We start from the raw sequence: 22,747 nt of genomic DNA, 5'->3' as shown, positions 1-22,747 counted from the left end.
CTAAAGTAAATTTGATGACATTATATGACATTATAATGATGGTAAATTTCCTACTATATACTTGCCTGCTTCTGCAGTGTTATCGTATTTCCATGCCACTATTGTGTAATTTTAACTAAATTCATTAGCCCCCATCCAGAGTGACTGGGCTTATCACAACTTTTGGGCACCAACATGGCAGAGGGTTGCTTTAGGACATTTATAACAATGGCATGACACGATCGAGTGACGGAGGTGCAACCTGTGAATAATAGTATTTTTCAACTTTTCTAGGCTCTTCTAGAGCCTTAAGAAAGAGAATGTCATTGAACCAAGGAGTAGTTCACACTGTGAGTGGTGTTATCAACCGTGCTATAGTGTTGACTGCATACAAAGGTAGGCCGAGGAGAGGTGCTTTAATTCCAAGCTCAGCAGCACGTATAGCAAAGCCTCAGACACAGTGGGTTTCTGTCAGTGAGAGAAAGCGGCTGAAATACAGGGAGGAAGTAGACTGAATGTGACCAATCAGAATGTTGATACTGTTGTTGAGATCCTCTGAAGTTGATGTTCGCTAGTGTCTGGGTATGTAGGTGATTTAGTGTCTGGACATGTAGGTGATCTAGTGTCTGGACATGTAGGTGATCTAGTGTCTGGACATGTAGGTGATCTAGTGTCTGGGCATGTTGGTTATCTAGTTTCTGGGTATGTAGGTGATCTAGTGTCTGGACATGTAGGTGATCTAGTGTCTGGGCATGTTGGTGATCTAGTGTATGGGTATGTAGGTGATCTAGTGTCTGGACATGTAGGTTATCTAGTGTCTGGACATGTTGTTGATCTAGTGTCTGGACATGTAGTTGATTGGTTTGTAGAGAGACTGGCAAGGCTGCAGCATATGATGTATGGATGGGAATAATGGGGCTCAGATTTGGTGAATTTAAGCAAAGCTCATCTTAGGGATGTGAGGCACGAGTCTTTCATTATAGTTGTTTCCCTGCTATACTCTTGGATCTGTGTGTTCTCACATTGAGTCAGGAATATGGCTATAGTTAAGCAATAATGCACGAGGGGGTGTGGTATATGGCCAATATACCACGGCTAAGTGCTGTTCTTACGCGCAACGCAATGCGGAGTGCCTGGATTCAGCCTTTAGATGTGGTATATTGGCCATATATCACAAACCCTTGAGATGCCTTATTGCTTAACGTTAGCCTTACTTTTTATAAACTGGTTACCAATAAAATTAGAGCAGTAAAAAAATAATATTTAAATTTAAAAAATATGCCTGTGGAATACGGTCTTGATATACCATGGCTGTCAGCCAATCAGCATTCAGGGCACGTACCACCCCGTTTATAATAGTCAATAAAGTGTGTAAGGTGGGACTTGCGATGGACGTTTGTGATATTATGAAATGTCACTTTTTACTTCACTCAATCAATTGCATAACCCGTTTCAGACTATGTGCAGACAATTTCCCATCTGCTCATTAACATTTCAGATGTTAATCCAAGTTGTTTGTCTGATTACAATGATAACTGAGACTTTGCTGTCTAGCCTACCTTAAATTATTGGATTAGGTTTTCATAGCATCAGTGAGGATTTATCAGATTTCAATGGCTTACCATTACTCACAGTTCATTTCGGCAGCATATTCTAACCGTAGGTTTTGTTGCACACAAAAAATCTATCTTGATTAAATTGGTAAATAATTTCTTAATGATAACGCTTTGTTAAGTGGGGGATTTGAGAGAAAATACAAATGAAAAGAGTAAGTGGAGCGAAAGTAAAAAGGATTTATTTCCTTTATTTCCGTCCCATTAACACACCATTGATGGGGAATTGTAATTATGCGTGCCTGTGTAGTGTGGATTTACACATCCTCCCCCTAAATGAAATTCATTGGATTGTTGTCAAATTATTTCTGTTTGTTTTCTGGTACTCAGTTTTGTTGATTTATTTATATCTGAGTATAATTGGGAAATTGTATTCATGCTCTCTCTGCATATTGATAAATGTATACATTTTCTCCTTGAGGAGCACCATTGAAAGTCATCACATAAAAAGTTAATGGAATTGCAAGTCGATCACTCAAAATGAAAGTATATCGCCCAGAGTTAATAAAATGCATGGAACTTTCCTATTCCTGCATTTTACTGTACATGTATATTGCTTAATTTGTACTTTGCTTGTTGCCACCTTAAAGATTGCAGACCTATATCCATCCTGCCCTGCCTATCTAAGATCTTCGAAAGCCAAGTCAACAAACAGATCACTGACCATCTCGAATCCCACCGTACCTTCTCCACTGTTCAATCCGGTTTCCGAGCTGGTCACGGGTGCACCTCCGCCACGCTCAAGGTACTAAATTATATCATAGCCCCCATCGATAAAAGACAGTACTGTGCAACCGTCTTCATCGACATGGCCAAGGCTTTCGACTCTGTCAATCACCATATTCTTATAGGCAGACTCAGTAGCCTCGGTTTTTCTAATGACTGCCTTGCCTGGTTCACCAACTACTTTGCAGACAGAGTCCAGTGTGTCAAATCGGAGGGCATGTTGTCCGGTCCTCTGGCAGTCTCTATGGGGGTACCACAGGGTTCAATTCTTGGGCCGACTCTTTTCTCTGTATGGTGTTGCTCTTGCTGCGGGCGATTCCCTGATCCACCTCTACGCAGACGACACCATTCTGTATACTTCCGGCCCGTCCTTGGACACTGTGCTATCTAACCTCCAAACGAGCTTCAATGCCATACAGCACTCCTTCCGTGGCCTTCAACTGCTCGTATGCTTTTCAACCGTTCGCTGCCTGCACCCGCAAGCCCGACTAACATCACCACCCTGGATGGTTCCTAGAATATGTGGACATCTATAAGTACCTAGGTGTCTGGCTAGACTGCAAACTCTACTTCCAGACTCATATCAAAAATATAATCTAGAGTCGGCGTTCTATTTCGCTACAAAGCCTCCATCACTCACGCCGCAAAACTTACCCTAGTAAAACTGACTATCCTACCGATCCTCGACTTTGGCGATGTCATCTACAAAATAGCTTCCAATACTCTACTCAGCAAACTGGATGTATTTTATCACAGTGCCATCCGTTTTGTTACTAAAGCACCTTATACAACCCCACTGCGACCTGTATGCTCTAGTCGGCTGGCCCTCGCTACATGTTCGTCGCCAGACCCACTGGCTCCACGTCATCTACAAGTCTATGCTAGGTAAAGCTCCGCCTTATCTCAGTTCACTTGTCACGATGGCAACACCCACCCGTAGCACGCGCTCCAGCAGGTGTATCTCACTGATCATCCCTAAAGCCAAAACCTCATTTGGCCGCCTTTCCTTCCAGTTCTCTGCTGCCTGCGACTGGAACGAATTGCAAAAATATCTGAAGTTGGAGACTTTTATCTCCCTCACCAACTTTAAACATCTGCTATCTGAGCAGCTAACCTATCGTTGCAGCTGTACATAGTCCATCGGTATATAGCCCACCCAATTTACCTACCTCATCCCCACACTGTTTTTATTTTATTTACCTTTCTGCTCTTTTGCACACAAGTATATATACCTGCACATGTTCATCTGATCATTTTATCACTCCAGTGTTAATCTGCTCAATTGTAATTATTCACTCCTATAGCCTATTTATTGCCTACCTCCTCATGCCTTTTGCACACAATGTACATAGATTCTTTTTTTTCTACTATGTTATTGACTTGTTTATTGTTTACTCCATGTGTAACTCTGTGTTGTTGTCTGTTCACACTGCTATGCTTTATCTTGGCCAGGTCGCAGTTGCAAATGAGAATTTGTTCTCAACTAGCCTACCTGTATAAATAAAGGTGAAATAAAATATATGTAAAAAAAATAGTATCACATTCACTCCTGCAACGGGAGCCGTTTGAATCACTCCTGCAACGGGAGCCATTTGATTCATTCCTGCAACTGGAGCCGTTTAAATCCCGCTGAAAAGGGAAAACCTTATGTTGTCCAGGGGCGCAACTTTCATTGGGGACATGGGCAAGTTCCCCCACATTCTGAAATTGCATTTTTGTCCTCCTCCAGTTTAGAATTGGAATGTGATACTAAAAAGGCAACGGTGTGCTTTAGGAGCATGCGGACGCCTCCGAGCGGGCGGGTAGGCTGTTTGGAGTGTTTACCCCCCCCACACATAAAGAAGTATGTCCCCCCCACTTCTAAAACCAAATTTGAACCCCTGGTGTTGTCTCTCACTCTAACAGCAGTATACTGGTGCATCCCTTAGTATACTGGTGCATCCCTAAGTCTATCTCTGTCCCACTGCATTTCATATTCATTTTCAGGTTGCCACCAGGTAAATGAAAATGGAAAAGCATGTTTCTGTGTAACTGCCAATAGGTACCATGTCAGTCAAGCCGATATGTGAGCAATGAGCACAAGTGCAACATGTCAATGTCTCAAAATAATTACCTCCAAATCTACAGCATTAGATTAATCTACAGTCAGCTAGCATTACAATTCAGTAGTTTCTTCTTCTCGTAAGCCACTAATCAATAGTCAATTTCAGCATAATATGGAGAAGATGCACAATGGTTGAATGAACTTCTATTTTGGTAATGCGTTGAAAAGCAGTCTTTTCAAGGTTGTCCTCTATTTCCACTTCGTGTTTCTACATGCAGCGGGAGGTGAATTGGAATCGTTGAGAATTTGGTGTGTCGAGTTAATCATCTGGGGCCGGGGTGAATTGAATAGCGCGCTGAAAGGTCTTCACTTGTAGGGTCTCTGGAGCTTGAAACTCATTTTACATCTGATTGAAGGGTTGATACTGCTGCCGTGGCCTCATACACTCCCCTTCTCACACCCCAAACTGCCTTCATTTGTCAAGGGAAGACTATAGTGAACTTTGTTCTATAGGTGCGCTAATGAACCTTTACTGGTGATGTGCCTTGTAATGTCGGTTCATATTTTTTGCTCCTCTTTTTTTACGTTAAGTTTTTCTTTGTCCACCGCGGTGTACGTCTTAATTTGTCAAGTGAATAGCCGGGGTTCTGAATCATGCAAACACATATTAAATATGCCATCTCAAATAAATGTTTAGGGGGAGGGGAGTACCATTGTGCTTCTCCTTTGGTTTTATGTTAAGTTTTTCTTTGTTTGCACAAGTGTAGAGATTATTAAAAACTTTACTTTATGTCGCGACTGGCTGTTTGAAAAATAAACCAAAGTTTTCTTTGTAACCTTTGACAGCAGCGCAAGAGCAGAGGATCAATTATCTGTGTCCTTTCTCCATGAATCCCAATTGAAAATGGTTTCTTCCAACAAATGACTGAATATAATGGTGACATCTTCACATTAGAGCACATGATTTGGTATTTTGTGTGGCACATTGTCTTGGTTTTATGATGTGCAGGGATTTGTTTTCATGGCAGTTTATTCTTGTAGGACAGAGTGTAATGAAATAGTTCTCATCTGTCTCTTCCTCATGGAAATGGCTAGTCCTCAGAGTGATGGTATTATAGGGTAATACCACAGTAACGATGCTGTAAATCTGAAAGGTGTTGACCACGGAGGAGTTTGTGTCAATACATAAAGAGCTTCCTTTCGCTCTTGCTTCTTATTTCTTGTTCTATCTGTCTGTCTGTCTGTCTGCCTGTCTGTGTCTCTCTCTCAATTCAATTCAAGGGGATTTATTGGCATGGGAAACATATGTTAACATTGCCAAAGCAAGTAGATAATTTAAAAAAAGGAAATAAACAATGAAAATGAACAGTAAACATTACACTCACAGAAGTTCCAAAAGAATAAAGACATTTCAAATGTCATATTATGCATATATACAGTGTTGTAATGATGTGCAAATGGTTAAAGTACAAAAGGGAAAATAAATAAACATACATATGGGTTGTATTTATAATGGTGTTTGTTCTTCACTGGTTGCCCTTTTCTTGTGGTAATAGGTCACACATCTTGCTGCTTTGATGGCACACAGTGGTATTTCACCCAGTACATATGCGAGATGATCAAAATCCGGTTTGTTTTCGATTTTTTGGTGGATCTGTGAAATATAAATAAAATAAATCTCTAATATGGTCATACATTTGGCAGGAGGTTAGAAAGTGCAGCTCAGTTTCCACCTCATTTTGTGGGCAGTGTGCACATAGCCTGTCTTTTCTTGAGAGCCAGGTTTGCCTTTGACTGCCTTTCTCAATAGCAAGGCTATGCTCACTGAGTCTGTACATAATCAAAGCTTTCCTTAAGTTTGGGTCAGTCACAGTGGTCAGGTATTCTGACACTATGTACTCTCTGTTTAGGGCCAAATAGCATTCTAGTTTGCTCTGTTTTTTTGTAAATTCTTTCCAATGTCTCAAGTAATTATCTTTTTGTTTTCTCATGATTTAGTTGGGTCTAATTGTGTTGCTGTCCTGGGGCTTTGTGGGCTGTGTTTGTGTTTGTGAACAGAGCCCCAGGACCAGCTTGCTTAGGGGACTATCTCTGTAGGTTCATCTCTCTGTAGGTGATGGCTTTGTTATGGAAGGTTTGGGAATCGCTTCCTTTTAGGTGGTTGTAGAATTTAACATCTCTTTTTTGGATTTTGATAATTAGTGGTAATTAGTGGCTATCGGCCTGTATTTTGGGGTATTTTACGTTGTACTCTGAGGATATTTTTGCAGAATTCTGCATGAAGAGTCACAATTTGGTGTTTGTCCCATTTTGTGAATTATTGGTTGGTGAGCAGACCCCAGACCTCACAACAATAAAGGGCAATGGGTTCTATAATTGATTCAAGTATTTTTAGCCAGGTCCTAATTGGTATGTCAAATTTTATGTTCCTTTTGATGGCGTAGAATGCCCTTCTTGCCTTGTCTCTCAGATCATTCACAGCTTTCTGGAAGTTACCTGTGGCACTGATGTTTAGGCCAAGGTATGTATTGTTTTTTGTGTGCTCTAGGGCAACGGTGTCTAGATGGAATTTGTATTTTGTGGTTCTGGCGACTGGTCCTTTTTTGGAACACCATTATTTTGGTGTTACTTTGATTTACGGTCAGGGCCCAGGTCTGGCAGAATCTGTGCAGAAGATCTAGGTGCTGCTGTAGGTCCTCCTTGGTTCGTGACAGAAGCACCAGATCATCAGAAAACAGTAGACATTTGACTTCAGATTCTAGTAGAGTGAGGCAGCGTGCTGCAGACTGTTCTAATGTCTTCACCAATTTGTTGATATATATGTTGAGCATAAGCTGCATCCCTGTCTCACCCCATGGCCCTGTGGAAGAAATTTGTTTTTTTGCCCATTTTAACCACAGGCTTTGTTTGTGTACATGGATTTTATAATGTCATATGTTTTTCCCCCAACATACTTTCCATTAATTTGTATAGCTGACCCTCACACCAAATTTAGTCTAGGGCTTTTTTGAAATCAACAAAGCATGAGAAGACAGCGCCTTTGTTTTGATTTGTTTGTTTGTCAATTAGCGTGTGCAGGGTGAATATGTGGTCTGTCGTACGATAATTTGGTAAAAAGCCAATTTGACATTTTCCCAGTATATTGTTTCAATTTAAGGGCTTTATTGCCATAGGAAACAGATGTTAACATTGCCAAAGCAAGTGTCTCTAATTTGGTCATTCATTTGCCAGGAGGTTAGGAAGTGCAGCTCAGCTTCATTCTCTCTCTCCCAGTCATACTAATTTTCTTTACATTAAGCATGCAAATCAAACACATTTCTAACCCCCAGAAATAGCTTGACAGCAAGATTATGTAAAGGATAAGTGACATGGTTTTGCATGTGTAAGAAGTTACCTGGAAACATGCTCATCCAGCTTAGAAACACAGAGACAGAGATATTTGCTGTTAAATTACACTAGCAGGTCTTGCTGACAGCAGTTATTAGGATAATTCTACATGTCCCAGACATACTTTCTCTGTGAAGAAGAGAGTACATTGGCCTAGTGCTTGTGTTTTCTCTCCCTTTCCTGTTCTATAGGTGATGTGCATTTGGTAGATACCAGTGTTGTGTTGAAAGTCATCCCCTGAAAACAGTTATTTTGGTGCTAATTTTACTAATGATATCCCAAAAGGATCCCTACTGTATACTGAACAGAGAGGAATGGTAGTCTTAGTCATGTAGATTTATTTGATAAAAAGCAGCAACTGACTTATAACAGGCCCTTCCTTTTAAAGTAACTTCAAAAGAGGCATTTACATTTTTTGTCGAAAGGCCTTTGTTATTTACATTGCTTGTCACTAGATACAAAGTGCAATCTGATTTGACTCCCTCTCTTTCTAATGGGCTTCTAAAGCTGTAGTAAAGTTGACCCTGAAAACACTCATTAACACTGCTTAATTTGAACATTTGACTTTCTTGGCCCATTCCCTAATGCTCATCCAAAATATAAAGCCTTCCTGTAATGCGTCTGTGTGTAGCTGGTGTAGATGAGTCAGGCACAGGACAGCAGATATGAGTAATGTACGCAATTTTACTCAACAATAAACAAAATACACGTCAAATACATCCTAGGCCACAATAACGGACCGCAATACAATAAACAATCACTCACAAACAAACATGGGGGAACAGAGGGTAAATAATGAACAAGTAATTGGGGGATTGAAACCAGGTGTGTAAGACGAGGACAAAACAAATGGAAAATGAAAAGTGGATCGGCGATGGCTAGAAGGCCGGTGACGTCGACCGCCGAACGCCGCCCGAACAAGGAGAGGGACCGACTTCGGTGAAAGTCGTTATACTTCCAATGCATAATTTTTTGTTGTAGAATTATGAATGTTGTAGCCTACCCTCCACAATGTATTGCTTACATAGCCTAGCCGTTAGAAGCATTGGGCTAGTAACAGGAAGGTTGCTTGTTCAAATCCCCTGGCCGACTAGGTGATAAATATGTCAATGTGCCCTTGAGCAAGGCACTTAAGCCTAATTGCTCCTGGTTTGCTGTCAATAATGGCTGATCCCTGGCTCTGACCCTACTCTATGAGGGTGTCTGCACACAAAACATCTAATTCACACTTGGACAAATGTAAGCACCCACCTAATTATCTTATCTTAATTTACCTCATTAACGGGTGCATGTAAAAAGTTACAATTTACTATGGATAGTGCGCATGCAGCTATTAAAAGAGGAACATGTCAACCTTTGTATAAATCCAACTTTTAACATTGCAAATTGCTTCAGTTAAAAATACTGGAATAGAAAACTGCACAATGTGTACATGTGCTCTCTCCAGTCCCCAGACATTGTACTGTTAGGCGTCATCATATTGTTGTAAATGAGTCTTCTGCAGAATCTCAGTTGGATAGTCCCCTGTGTGTCAGTGCCATGGCTACTGAAGCCATTAAAGATCAGCTACCTCGGCTGTGTTATTAGCCAAGCACTGCTGTCATTCAGACCCAGTCTATCAGAGTTTCCCTGAGCCCTTGGCGAATGATGAACGGTTCCCAGGTATGAAGCATCTGTGTGTATCTAATCTATTCATCTCTACCCGTCTGTCTGCCCACCTCCTAGCTCTTCATTTTTCCCTGCTATCTGTGCTGTCTCAGATCACACTGACAACAGCTGGGTTGCTCTCTCGGAGGCCCTATCAGTGCTGGCGTGGGGATGTGTCCCCTAGTGTCCCCAGGAGGGAGACCTAACCCTCGGCTTTGTTGGCCTTGAATAGGGGCATAGCATATCCCCAGTCACCAGATCCCTCCAAGCACCACCAAAGACCTCACCCTCCCGCATCCTCTGCATTGTTGCTGCTGTGGCTAGATTGATTTGTGGCCCCGGTGTGTATGTGACTGTGTGTGTCTCTGTGTACTGTAAGTGCTTCGTCCCCTCTCTCACTCAACACTGTGATTGTTAGAAAATAAATATAAAACCAGACGGGAGCTGTATAGTGTCTCTGTAAAGCATGGCTGCCCTGATGTCACTGAGACTACCCCTCTCTTGATAGCCACCACACAGCTCATTGGATGGGTTGGGAAACATAAAGAGTGCTGGCAAACCCTGACATGCCCTCCCATCATGTATGACTCACGGCAATACATGTAGAAGATGCAATGAGAGACAGGGTTTTATTTAAGCAATAAGGCATAAGGTGGTGTGGTATATGGCCATCATATCAGGGCTAAGGGCTGTTCTTCACGCAACGTGGAGTGCCTGGATACAGCCCTTAGCCATGGTACATTGGCCATATACCACAAACCCAAAGGTGCCTTATTGCTATTATAAATTGGTTACCAACGTAATTAGGCGGCAGATAGCCAAGTGGTTAGAGCGTTGGGCCAGTAACCAAAAGGTTGCTGGATCGAATCCCCAAGCTGACAAGGTTGTCGTTCTGCCCCTGAGCAAAGCAATAAACCCACTGTTACCTGGCCACCAAAGACGTGGATGTTGATTATTGCCGCCCCCCCACACCTCTCTGATTCAGAGGGGTTGGGTTAAATGCGGAAGAGACATTTCAGTTGAATGCATTCAGTTGTACAACTGACAGCTTTCCCTAATTAGAGCAGTGATATACGGTCTGATATACCACGGGTGTCAGCCAATCTCGAACCACCCAGTTTATAATGCAGAATATACAGTGGCATATAGGCTAGACAAGGTAAGGTAGGCTGAAAAAGCTATTGAATATGAAATGTGATGGGGGGACATTGCAAGACGGGTACATTGTGGAGATATGCTTTGAAGCAGGGTTTTATTATTGAAGATTAGAGTACGATACTGATAGGCAAGTTCAAAAGGCCATTGGAAATTAAACGTGGAGGCTTGATTTGAAATGTGAAAGTTTATCTAAAAGGCATCGGAAGGCTTTGAACTAGTCAAGATGGCAGCATGTTCATTAAGGAAGATACTTTTAACATCCTGGACTTTGATTTTCTTTTCCATTTTCCCGGCTGTGCACTCTGAGCTTTACCACAGCCCAATCCACTGTAACTCCATAGAAGTCAGATTGTTGAACTATTAGGCACTATTATTTAATCCATCTTTTCAGTTTAGAGGAGGACTCTTGATAAATAGTAAACATCCTCTCACTGTCAACTGCGTTCATTTTCAGCAAACTTAACATGTGTAAATATTTGTATGAACATAACAAGATTCAACAACTGAGACATAAACTGAACAAGTCCCACATACATGTAACTAACAGAAATGGAATAATGTGTCCCTGAACAAAGGGGGGGTCAAAATCAAAAGTAACAGTAAGTATCTGGTGTGGCCTCCAGTTGCATTAAGTACTGTAGTGCATCTCCTCCTCATGGACTGCACCAGATTAGCCAGTTATTGCTGTGAGATGTTACCCCACGCTTCCACCAAGGCACCTGCAAGTTCCCTGACATGTCTGGGGGGAATGGCCCTAGCCCTCACCCTCCAATCCAACAGGTCCCAGACGTGCTCAATGGGATTGAGATCCGGGCTCTTCACTGGCCATGGCAGAACACTGATATTCCTGTCTTGCAGGAAATAACGCACAGAATGAGCAGTATGGCATTGTCATGCTGGAGGGTCATGTCAGGAAGAGCCTGCAGGAAGGGTACCACATGAGGGAGGAGGATGTCTTCCTTGTAGCGCACAGCTTTGAGATTGCATGCAATGACAACAAGCTCAGTCCGATGATGCTGTGACACACCGCCCCAGACCATGACGGACCTTCCACCTCCAAATCGATCCCGCTCCAGAGTACAGGCCTCGGTGTAGCGCTCATTTCCTCAACGATAAACGTGAATCCGACCATCATTCCTGGTGAGACAAAACCGTGACTCGTCAGTGAAGAGCACGTTTTGCCAGTCCTGTCTGGTCCAGCGACGGTGGGTTTGTGCCCATAGGCGACGTTGTTGCCGGTGATGTCTGGTGAGGACCTGCCATACAACAGGCCTACAAGCCCTCAGTCCAGCCTCTCTCAGCCTATTGCGGACAGTCTGAGCACTGATGGAGGGATTGTGTGTTCCTGGTGTAACTCGGGCAGTTGTTGTTGCCATCCTGTACCTGTCCCACAGTTGTGATGTTCGGATGTACCGATCCTGTGCAGGTGTTGTTACACATGGTCTGCCACTGCGAGGATGATCAGCTGTCCGTCCTGTCTCCCTGTTTCGCTTTCTTAAGCGTCTCTCAGTACAGACAATGCAATTTATAGCCCTGGCCACATCTGCAGTCCTCATGCCCCCTTGCAGCATGCCCAAAGCACGTTCACGCAGATTAGCATGGACCCTGGGCATCTTTCGTTTGGTGTTTTTCAGGTGAAAAGGCCTCTTTAGTGTCCTAAATTTTCAAAACTGTTTCCTTAAGTTCCTACCGTTTGTAAGCTGTTAGTGTCTTAACGACCGTTCTACAAGTGCATGTTCATTAATTGTTTATGGTTCATTGAACATGCATGGGAAACAGTGTTTAAACCCTTTACAATGACGATCTGTGAAGTTATTTGTTTTTTTACGAATTATCTTTGAAAGACAGGGTCCTGAAAAGGGGACGTTTCTTTTTTTGCTGAGTTTAGAAGTCTGTCTGATAAGAAGCCTGAAGTTCTGTCTCTCTTGGTAGTATCTACTCTGTAACCCAGACAAAACAGGACTGACATCAGTCAGTGGCCGGAGCATTGACCCATGTCTTTGCCTGTGACCAGTTCACACACTGTGGAGTCGTAGTCAAGTTTGTTTGTATCAATAACACTAAAGCCCATACTGCAGGCCTTACATGACACATGTTTCTACACTCCTGTCCTGTCTGATCCCTTAAGACACTCACAAGTCTTTGAAGTCCCCACTTGAAAGGGTTGATCTGAATAGTAAGAGTCCAAAGGAACTTTGTATACAGTCGTTACAGACTGATTAACGAGCCCCTGCCCCTCTATCAAACACACACACTCGCCTTCCAGGCCACACAGATTGTAGTGCTGAGACAAGACCAAGATTATGGAGGGATCAAACTCAGGAAAAAATATATGGAGTGATCAAATCCTAACCTCAGCCTAACCTCATCAAACAAAACTGATTGGAACAATCTATATCAAAGAGATGTTCATATTTAGAGAGATTCAGTTCATATGCAGTGTAGGGAAAATTATTTTCATGTGTATTGTTTATTAATATGAATGACGTCTCCATCTTTCTCCAGTTTCTGCCGAGATCCTGAAGAGCAGTCTCAGCACCATGGAGCGACACATCCAGAGGCTAGAAAATGACATTGAGAACTTCCCCAAGACGGACGACGAAAAGGATAAGTTTGTGGAAAAATTGTCCATATCCTTTTCATGCTTTTTATTGATTTGTCACATTGTCTTAATTGAACGTATCGCTGATGTAGAAAGTAGACATGTTTTGGGCATTTGGCGCTTGTGGATTGTCCAAAGAGACTGTGCTGTTGCGTTCTCCTGAGCAGGAAAGAGTAGTTAACGGCCATAAGTGTGGCTTGTGGCACCCGTGGGCTTAAAGGAATGGATACGGCTGCCTTCCCACTAGTGAGATGTTTATCAGATCTCCTCCTCCTCTACCCAACGTTCCCCAGAGAGAGTTCAGGCCTTGAGCTATTTTTACCGCTGATCCACCACTGCCTCCCCTCGGGGTCTCTAATGAGGGCTCGTTCCCCCATGCAGACTTATCACCCACCTCCTGATTTCATCTCCCAACCAGCCACAGGCCTCTCCACATAGGCTTTCTGTTTCTGTAGACTATCACCTTTTGCGGCTCTTCTCTCGTTTTGATAACAGAGTGCTTTCACTTAAACTCAAGCGGTACAGCTATCGAATCAAATTAGTGATGCCTGAGCACTTCTCAGACTCCATTTTAAGGAGGTAGGTGCCTTGGCAGAATAGGTTTGTCTAGTAATCTGGCCCCTACAGTACATACACTACAGTGTATAGAGTCTCATTGGTTGAAACCAACTCAGATGTCAATAGCTAGGGGCTATGATATCTCCTATCAATATATGTGTATTAAAACAGACAGCATTCCTCTGTTTTTTTTGTTGAATCTTTATTTAACTAGGCAAGTCAGTTAAGAACAAATTCTTATTTACAATGACGGCCTACCGGGGAACAGTGGGTTAACTGCCTTGTTCAGGGGCAGAACTACAGATTTTTACCTTGACGCTCTAACCACTAGGCTACCTGTCTCTAGGTGTGAGTTACCACATTTATTAAGGGAAAGCAAGAATCATTCAAGGGTAATTCATCAATTCAGGAGACATTCCATATGTTCAACACTCACACTTGCATGTGACATGTTCCGGAACGTTAGCTGCTACTAAGTATTTTTTAAACCTCCCGCTTTGGGCTGAATGTGTCAATGTGTAGTTCATACATGCATAATCTATGACCAGGTTTACTTTCTAGCCTAAATTAGCCAGCAAATCCTTAGTTTGAAAGCAACTGTTGTACTGGAAGCTGTACTGGCCCTCACATGGGCCAGCCCCCTAAAAATTTGACCATGAGCTTCAGCCCCTTGCTATATGTCTGACAGCTTGCAAGGTGCACATGATGCACCCATACCACACCAGAGCAGAGAGAGAGAGCAAAGTGGTGCACATTTCTGCACAAGTTTTAGGGACCCCTTGAGGGCTACTTTCAAAACTACTGGCAAAAAGTACACACAATTTCCAGAGAATCCCTTTAAAAAAGTATTTAACCTTAATTTGAGCTTTTTGTTAGCTTGCAATTTTTTGGGGGAACTTTTAGCTGACATAAGAGTAATAGCTGCCTAACGCATCAGAAATCTGCTCCTAGTCAAATATTGGCACTTAATCTGTGTACATTTTATATCTTTAAAAATAGAGGTTTCGGCAAAAACCTCCCCTGCAGCGCTGAACCAAGACGGGGAGGAAAGGCAGCTCAGGGCCCCTGATGTCTGTATCGATTCTGGGGCTCCACGGAGGATGTCCGTGGAAATGGAGAACTGCATATATACTGGAGTAGTGCTCCCCTTCACTGTCTGAATCGTGTCCCCAGAGAGTGAGAGGGAGAGAAGCTGCCTGGCCGTGAATGGAAACGCCCCACTTCCCCATCTCATCTGATCTGGCATCAGAGCCGAAATGGAGCCTCAGTCGTATTTGGCCGAACCAATTTTAGTTACTGCCTCATTGTGAAAAAAGCAAAGAGAGGAAAACATTTAAAAATGGTTTTCTTACCTACATTTTGTAGCCTTCCAACCTCCTTCCACTCTGTGTTCATCCAGGTTAAGGGTGACACAGCTGCACTCGCTCCACAGCTGCACTCCCGTGACAGAGTAGGCATTCTTACCTTACTAAAGAAAGCCAGAAAGCTGTTTTACTGTCCCTTTATGGCGCCCGCGATCGATGAGGGGAGTCGAGGTGATTCAAGTGGTAAGGTGGAGAGCGTATTTGTGTCTATCAGAACTCTCTCATGCTGTCTGTGTCTGTCTCTCCCCGTTAGTAATCAACTCTCTCTGTGTCTCTGTCTCTCCCCGTTAGCAATCACCTCTCTCTGTGCCTGTCTCTCCCCGTCAGCAATCACCTCTCTCTGTGTATGTCTCTCCCCGTTAGTAATCACCTCTCTCTGTGCCTGTCTCTCCCCGTCAGCAATCACCTCTCTGTGTGTCTCTGTCTCTCCCTGTTAGCAATCACCTCTCTCTGTGTCTGTCTCTCCCCGTTAGTAATCAGCTCTCTCTGTGTCTCTGTCTCTCCCCGTTAGCAATCACCTCTCTCTGTGTCTCTGTCTCTCCCCGTTAGCAATCACCTCTCTCTGTGCCTGTCTCTCCCCGTCAGCAATCACCTCTCTCTGTGTCTCTGTCTCTCCCTGTTAGCAATCACCTCTCTCTGTGTATATGTCTCTCCGTCAGCAATCACCTCTCTCTGTGCCTGTCTCTCCCCGTCAGCAATTCTCTCTCTCTGTGTCTCTGTCTCTCCCTGTTAGCAATCACCTCTCTCTGTGCCTCTGTCTCTCCCTGTCAGCAATCACCTCTCTCTGTCTCAGTTTCTCCCTGTTAGCAATCACGTCTCTCTGTGTCTCTGTCTCTCCCTGTCAGCAATCACCTCTCTCTGTCTCTGTCTCTCCCTGTTAGCAATCACCTCTCTCTGTGTCTCTGTCTCTCCTCATTAGCAATCACCTCTCTCTGTGTCTCTGTCTCTCCTCGTTAGCTATCACCTCTCTCTGTGTCTCTGTCTCTCCCTGTTAGCAATCACCTCTCTCTGTGTCTGTCTCTCCCTGTTTGCAATCACTTCTTTCATGCTGTCTGTGTCTCTGTCTCTCCCCATCAGCAATCACCTCTCTCTGTCTCTCTGTCTCTCCCCGTTAGCAATCACCTCTCTTTCTCTCACTCACTAGAGTGGGTTTGACCTGCGTGTGACCTTTTTCTTGGTAATGAAGTAATGCAGTTCATCTGCTAGTCAAAATAACAAGGTGTTTGGTAAACATGGCTCTTCTGTGACCCTGCTCGAATCAATTCACATGATTAGGCATCAAGGGTAATTCGCAAGTTTTCAAAATAAAATATGCTGTGTGTTCGGACTTGAATTTCTTTGTACTGTAGCATCCACTGTGAACACACTTCTCCAGATGTGTTGAATGATTCACGCCCCTTCCGCTTTTTCCGTACCATTCGTGTTTCTACAGCTGCATTGCTTGCTGTTTTGGGTTTTAGGCAGGGTTTCTTTATAAGCACTTTTGGCTTTATGAATACATTTGATTGATTGATGATGTTGAACTGTGAAAGGATGTAAGTTGGTTTTGCCTTGAATCATCCTACTATCTTCTTTTCTCTTTGAACCTTAACGTTATAACATGACCAGTAGCATTGTGAAAAGCTTTCACAAGCAGAACATTATTTTCCTGTGCTCTTTTGATTATGATTTATGATTTGGCGACTGCAAGTCTTCCTTGGGTCCGACACATAACGAAGAAGACATTACAGACAAGAACACTTGACAATTTACGTACATTTTAAACATTAACATAGACATTACAGACATACTGTATATAATATTAGAGACACACACAAAACAGTACAACTAAATAATAATAATGTGTGGTGTGTAGAGTGTGTGTGTGCGTGCGTGCATGTATCAGAACTATAGTTGTGCCCAAAGGTAACAGAGGGAAGTGAAAATATATTAGATAAAGAGATGAAAGAGACAAAGCTTGATTTTCCCAGGTTTTTATTGCTATATTTTATTTTGCCTTTGGCTTAGATAACCATAATCGGTGTAACACAGTTTAGGGTGTGTGAAACTGACAGTTTGAAATATTCCCTGCCATATGTTTTTGGTTTGACATTTCCTTTTGTAAAGATAAGTCTGACATACCTTTTTAAACTTCCTACTGGGATTAAAGGACGCTGATGCCTGGAAACATGACAGATGAAACAACAACAACGAAAGCAGCAGCTAAAGTCATGCATTTGATGGTTGAGCAACCCTGTAAAAAGTTTTCACTGTAGAGCACATTGATGTATGAGGAAGTGTGTGTGTGTGTGTGTGTGTGTGTGTGTGTGTGTGTGTGTGTGTGTGTGTGTGTGTGTGTGTGTGTGTGTGTGTGTGTGTGTGTGTGTGTGTGTGTGTGTGTGTGTGTGTGTGTGTGTGTGTGTGTGTGTGAGCAGTGAATGGTAAACACAGTGTACAGCAGAACTTAGTTCTGTTTAAATTAAGAGAACACCATCAGGTTTCGGGTGCTGCTACAATCCCCCAAAGCGGCTGGCCTTGTTTTGATATCTACACTGGAGCGTTTCTGATGCCTCCCTTATTATAGGGGCAATCTGGGATTCAAACAACAACACATTGGGTATTGTGAGTGTGTGTTTGACAGAGTCTCTTTGGCCTTTTTTTGAAGACTTGCAGGTGTTGCCTAGTCTTGCTTACACCAGTCTCTCTACATCCTTGATGCACAGCTCACTGTGTAGTCACGTGGGTTGCACGTCAGCCAGACTATTTGTTTCCTAGGTAGGTTTTAAAAGGTAACGATAAATGTCTTAAAACAACACAACTTTTATTACCTCTTCAGGTTTTTATAATGAATACAATTATGTTAAATGTTTCTAATTAATTGAAGATGGCTTGGTGATGCCTTTCATGAGCTAGAACTCAATTCGACTTCTTGCAATTTCAATTAGAATGTCTATATATATATGTAGTGCCTTCGGAAAGTATTCAGACCCCTTGATTTTTTCACGTTACAGCTTTATTCTAAAATGGATTCACTTTTTTTTTTACTCAACAATCAACACACAATATCCCACAATGACAAAGCTAAAACATTTATTTCAATTTTTTTAAAACTGTAATCTATACAATCTATTTAAGGTCCCACAGTTGGCAGTGCATGTCAGAGGAAAAACCAAGCCATGAGGTCGAAGGAATTGTCTGTAGAGCTCCAAGACAGGATTGTGTTGAAGCAGAGATCTGGGGAAGGGTACCAGAAAATGTCTGCGACATTGAAGGTTCCCAAGAGCACAGTGGTCATCCATCATTCTTAAATAGAAGAAGTTTGGAATCACCAAGACTGTTCCTAGAGCCGGCAGCCCGGCCAAACTGAACAATCAGGGGAGAAGCTCCAGAGTTCCTTTGTGGCGATGGGGGAACCTTCCAGAAGGACAACCATCTCTGCAGCACTCCACCAATCAGGCCTTTATGGTAGAGTGGCCAGACGGACACCACTCCTCAGTAAAAGGTACCAGACAGCCCACTTGGAGTTTGCCAAAAGACTCTGACCATGAGAAACAAGATTCTCTGGTCTGATGAAACCAAGATTAAACTATTTTAATGCCAAGCATCACATCTGGAGGGAACCTGGCACCATCCATCCAGGGCATGGTGGTGGCAGCATCATGCTGTGGGGATGTTTTTCAGAGGTAGGGACAAGAAAGATGAACGAAGCAAAGGACAGAGATCCTTGATGAAAACCTGCTCCAGAGCACTGAGGACCTCAGACTGGGGCGAAGGGTCACCTTCCAACAGGACAGCAACCCTGAGCACACGGCCAATACATCGCAGAAGTGGCTTCGGGACAAGTCTCTGAATATCCTTGAGTGGCTCAGCAATGGTCCCGGAGTTGAACCACGATCGAACATCTCTGGAGAGACCTGAAAATAGCTGTGCAGCAACGCTCCCCATCCAACCTGACAGAGCTTGAGAGGATCTGCAGAAAAGAATGTGAGAAACTCCCCAAATACAGGTGTGCCAAGCTTGTAGCGTCATACCCAAGAAGACTTGACGCTGTAATTGCTGCCAAAGGTGTTTCAACAAAGTACTGAGTAAAGGGTCTGAATACTTACGTAAATGTGGTATTTATTTATTTTCTATGAGCAAAAAATTGTTAAAACCGGTTTTTGCATAGTCAAAATGGATTATTGAGTGTAGATTGATGAGAATAAGGCTATAACCTAACAAAATGCGGAAGAAGTCAAGGGGTCTCAATACTTTCGGAAGGCATAATGAATTAATTCATTCACTTGCCGGAGTCGGCTTTCAAACTGCTACATTTACCAGTTCATATTTACAGTCGTTATCTACTGAAGAAGACCACCTGAACCCGTTCCTTATACTTGTTGGCATCACAAACAGCCCAGAAGAGGTACTTCATTTAGCTTTATTGAAACATTTTTCTCCTTCCATTACTGTAATGTATGCAAATGACTGAGTAGGGTGTTTGTTCAGCAGTTTAGTGATCTCTATCTATCAGATTTAGGAGAGCCCACTAAGGCTGGGAATAGAGGCATTGGCCCCTGGGGGCCCCTAATTCACTGGAGGGGCTTGGGTGATCCCAGACCCCAGTACAGATCTATGACTGGTGGATATGACAAAATAGGACCCTGGGGAAGGGACAGCCTATAGGGACTGTGGATGGATACTGGCCTGTTAATGGGAGATAGGTGGGTCGCCGGGACGATGAGATGCCGGACCGAGCGTTGATGGATAGGCGGCCCCTGTCTTAATAGATCTCCCGCCGCGGTACTCGACTCAATAATTCCATTTTTTTTTTTTACCTTTAGAATTAATTAATGTATTACCTCCCTCATAGTATACCTACAACCATGTATTGGAGGGATGCAACTGCAAAAAATAAAGTCTAGAACTCAATTAGAGGGATGCAGCAACATTATTCCACAAAGAAATCCATAATTTGATGTTTTGTTGATGGTGGTGGACAATGCTGTCTCAGGCTCCAGAATCTCAAATGGGTTGAGATCTGGTGACTGAGATGGCCAAGGCATATGATTTACATAATTTGTATGCTTATCAAACCATTCAGTGACCAATTGTGCCTTGATGATGATGGCATTGTCATCCTATGGGAGCTTAGCCATGGTAGTGAAAATAATGTCCTGCCCAGCATTTTATACATGACCCTAAGCATGATGGGATGTTAATTACTTAATTACATCAGGAACCAGACTTGTGTGGAAGCACCTGCTTTCTATATAAACTGAACAAAAATATAAATGCAACATGCTAAACATTTCTAAGATTTTACTGAGGTACAGTTCATGTATAGAAATCTGTCAATTGAAATAAAGTCATTTGGCCCTAATCTATGGATTTCACATGACTGGGAATACATATAGTGGTCCTTCTGTAGCACAGTTGGTAGAGCATGGCGCTTGTAACGCCAGGGTAGTGGGTTCGATTCCCGGGACCACCCATACGTAGAATGTATGCACACATGACTGTAAGTCGCTTTGGATAAAAGCGTCTGCTAAATGGCATATATTATATTATTATTATTATATTATATATGCATCTGTTTGGTCACATATACACTACTGGTCAACATTTTTAGAACACCTACTCATTCAAGAACTTTTCTTTATTTTTACATATTGTAGAATAATAGTGAAGACATCAAAACTATGAAATAACACATGGAATCATGTAGTAACCAAAGAAGTGTTAAACAAATCAAAATAGATTCAAATATCCACCCTTTGTCTTGATGACAGCTTTGCACATTCTTGGCATTCTCTCAACCAGCTTCACCTGAAATGCTTTTCAGACAGTCTTGATGGAGTTCCCACATGTTCTGAGCACTTGTTGGCTGCTTTCCCTTCACTCTGCGGTCCAACTCATCCCAAACCATCTCAATTTGGTTTCACGTTCTCGGATTGTGTAGGTCAGGTCATCTGATGCAGCACTCTATCACTCTCCTTCTTGGTCAAATAGCCTTTACACAGCTTGGAGGTGTGTTGGGTCACTGTCCTGTTGAAAAACAATTGATAGTCCCACTAAACCCAAACCAGATGGGATGGCGTATCACTGCAGGAATCTGTGGTAGCCATGCTGGTTAACCTCTAGCGACGAGCAATCCCGTATCCGGGAGCGTAATCATTGCCTCAAGCTCATTACCATAATGCAACGTTTCCTATTCATGAAATTCGCTAATTAAATGAAATAAATATATTCAAACACAAGCTTAGCCTTTTGTTAACAACACTGTCATCTCAGATGTTCAAAATATGCTTTTCAACCAAAGCTACACAAGCATTTGTGTAAGAGTATTGATAGCCTAGCATAGCATTAAGCCTAGCATTCAGCAGGCAACATTTTCACAAAAACAAGAAATTCACATAAAATTCAAATAAAATAATTTACCTTTGAAGAACTTTGGATGTTTTCAATGACGAGACTATTAGTTAGATAGCAAATGTTCATCTTTTTCCAAAAAGATATAGCTCCGAAATAGCTCCGTTTTGTTCATCACGTTTGGCTAAGAAAAAGACCGGAAAATGCAGTCACTTACAACGCCAAACTTTTTTCCAAATTAACTCCATAATATCGACAGAGACATGGCAAACGTTGTTTGGAATCAATCCTCGAGGTGTTTTTCACATATCTATTCGATAATCTATCAGTGGTGGCAGTTGGCTTCTCATCAGAAGCAAATGGAAAAATGCTGCAGCTGGAGATTACGCAATCATTGCGACGGAGGACACCAAGCGACCACCTGGTAGATGTAGTCTCTTATGGTCAATCTTCCAATGATATGCCTACAAATACGTCACAATGCTGTCGACACCTTGGGGAAGTGACAGAAAGCCTAAGCTCATTCGTGGCCCATTCACAGCCATATAAGGAGTCATTGGCATGAGGCGGTTTAAAAAAATGCGGCACTTCCTGATTGGATTTTTATCTCTTTTTTTCTGTAACATCAGTTCTGTGGCACTCACAGACAAAATCTTTGCAGTTTTGGAAACGTCAGTGTTTTCTTTCCAAAGCTGTCAATTATATGCATAGTCAAGCATCTTTTCGTGACAAAATATCTTGTTTAAAACGGGAACGTTTTTCATCCAAAAATTAAAATAGTGCCCCCTATATCGAAGAAGTTAAGTGTGCCTTGAATTCTAAATAAATCACAGACAATATCACCAGCAAAGCACCCCCACACCATCACACCTCCTCCTCCATGCTTTACGGTGGGAAATACACATGCGGAGATCATCCGTTCACCCACACCACATCTCACAAAGACTCGGCAGCATGCAACATGCTGTCGTACACGCCAATCCAGAGCAGAACATGCTCATTGGGTGACATGTCTGGTGAGTATGCAGGCCATGGAAGAACTGGGACATTTTCAGCTTCCAGAAATTGTGTGCAGATCCTTGCGACATGGGGCTGTGCATTGTCATGCTGAAACGTGGTGATGGCGGCAGATGAAGGGCAAGACAATGGACCTCAGGATCTCATTCAAATTTACATAGATACAGTAAAATGGCAATTTCATTGCCACCATGGGGCTCTCTGTTCACAACGTTGACATCAGCAAACTGCTCGCCCACACAACACCATACAGATTGTGTGACTGTGTAACGTTAACTCAGTAACCCCAGACAGACTCAGCCCACACACACACACACTTACA

At 42.7% G+C, this 22,747-nt stretch overlaps 1 protein-coding gene across 8 annotated transcripts in view; it reads left to right on the top strand.

Annotated features, from left to right (window-relative positions):
* diaph2 (diaphanous-related formin 2) overlaps nucleotides 1-22,747 on the top strand; it is a 749,871-nt gene that overhangs the window by 555,859 nt on the left and 171,265 nt on the right. For all 8 annotated transcript variants that reach the window (XM_052512438.1, XM_052512437.1, XM_052512441.1 and 5 more), the window contains one exon: nucleotides 13,060-13,184. In XM_052512438.1, coding sequence (XP_052368398.1) covers nucleotides 13,060-13,184 — 125 coding nt within the window. The remainder of the gene's footprint in view (nucleotides 1-13,059; nucleotides 13,185-22,747) is intronic.

Source organism: Oncorhynchus keta, chromosome 4 (assembly GCF_023373465.1).
Source record: "Oncorhynchus keta strain PuntledgeMale-10-30-2019 chromosome 4, Oket_V2, whole genome shotgun sequence".
Taxonomy (NCBI): domain Eukaryota; kingdom Metazoa; phylum Chordata; class Actinopteri; order Salmoniformes; family Salmonidae; genus Oncorhynchus; species Oncorhynchus keta.
Note: the sequence above shows the minus strand (reverse complement) of the source record. Positions and strands in the feature narration are given on the sequence as shown.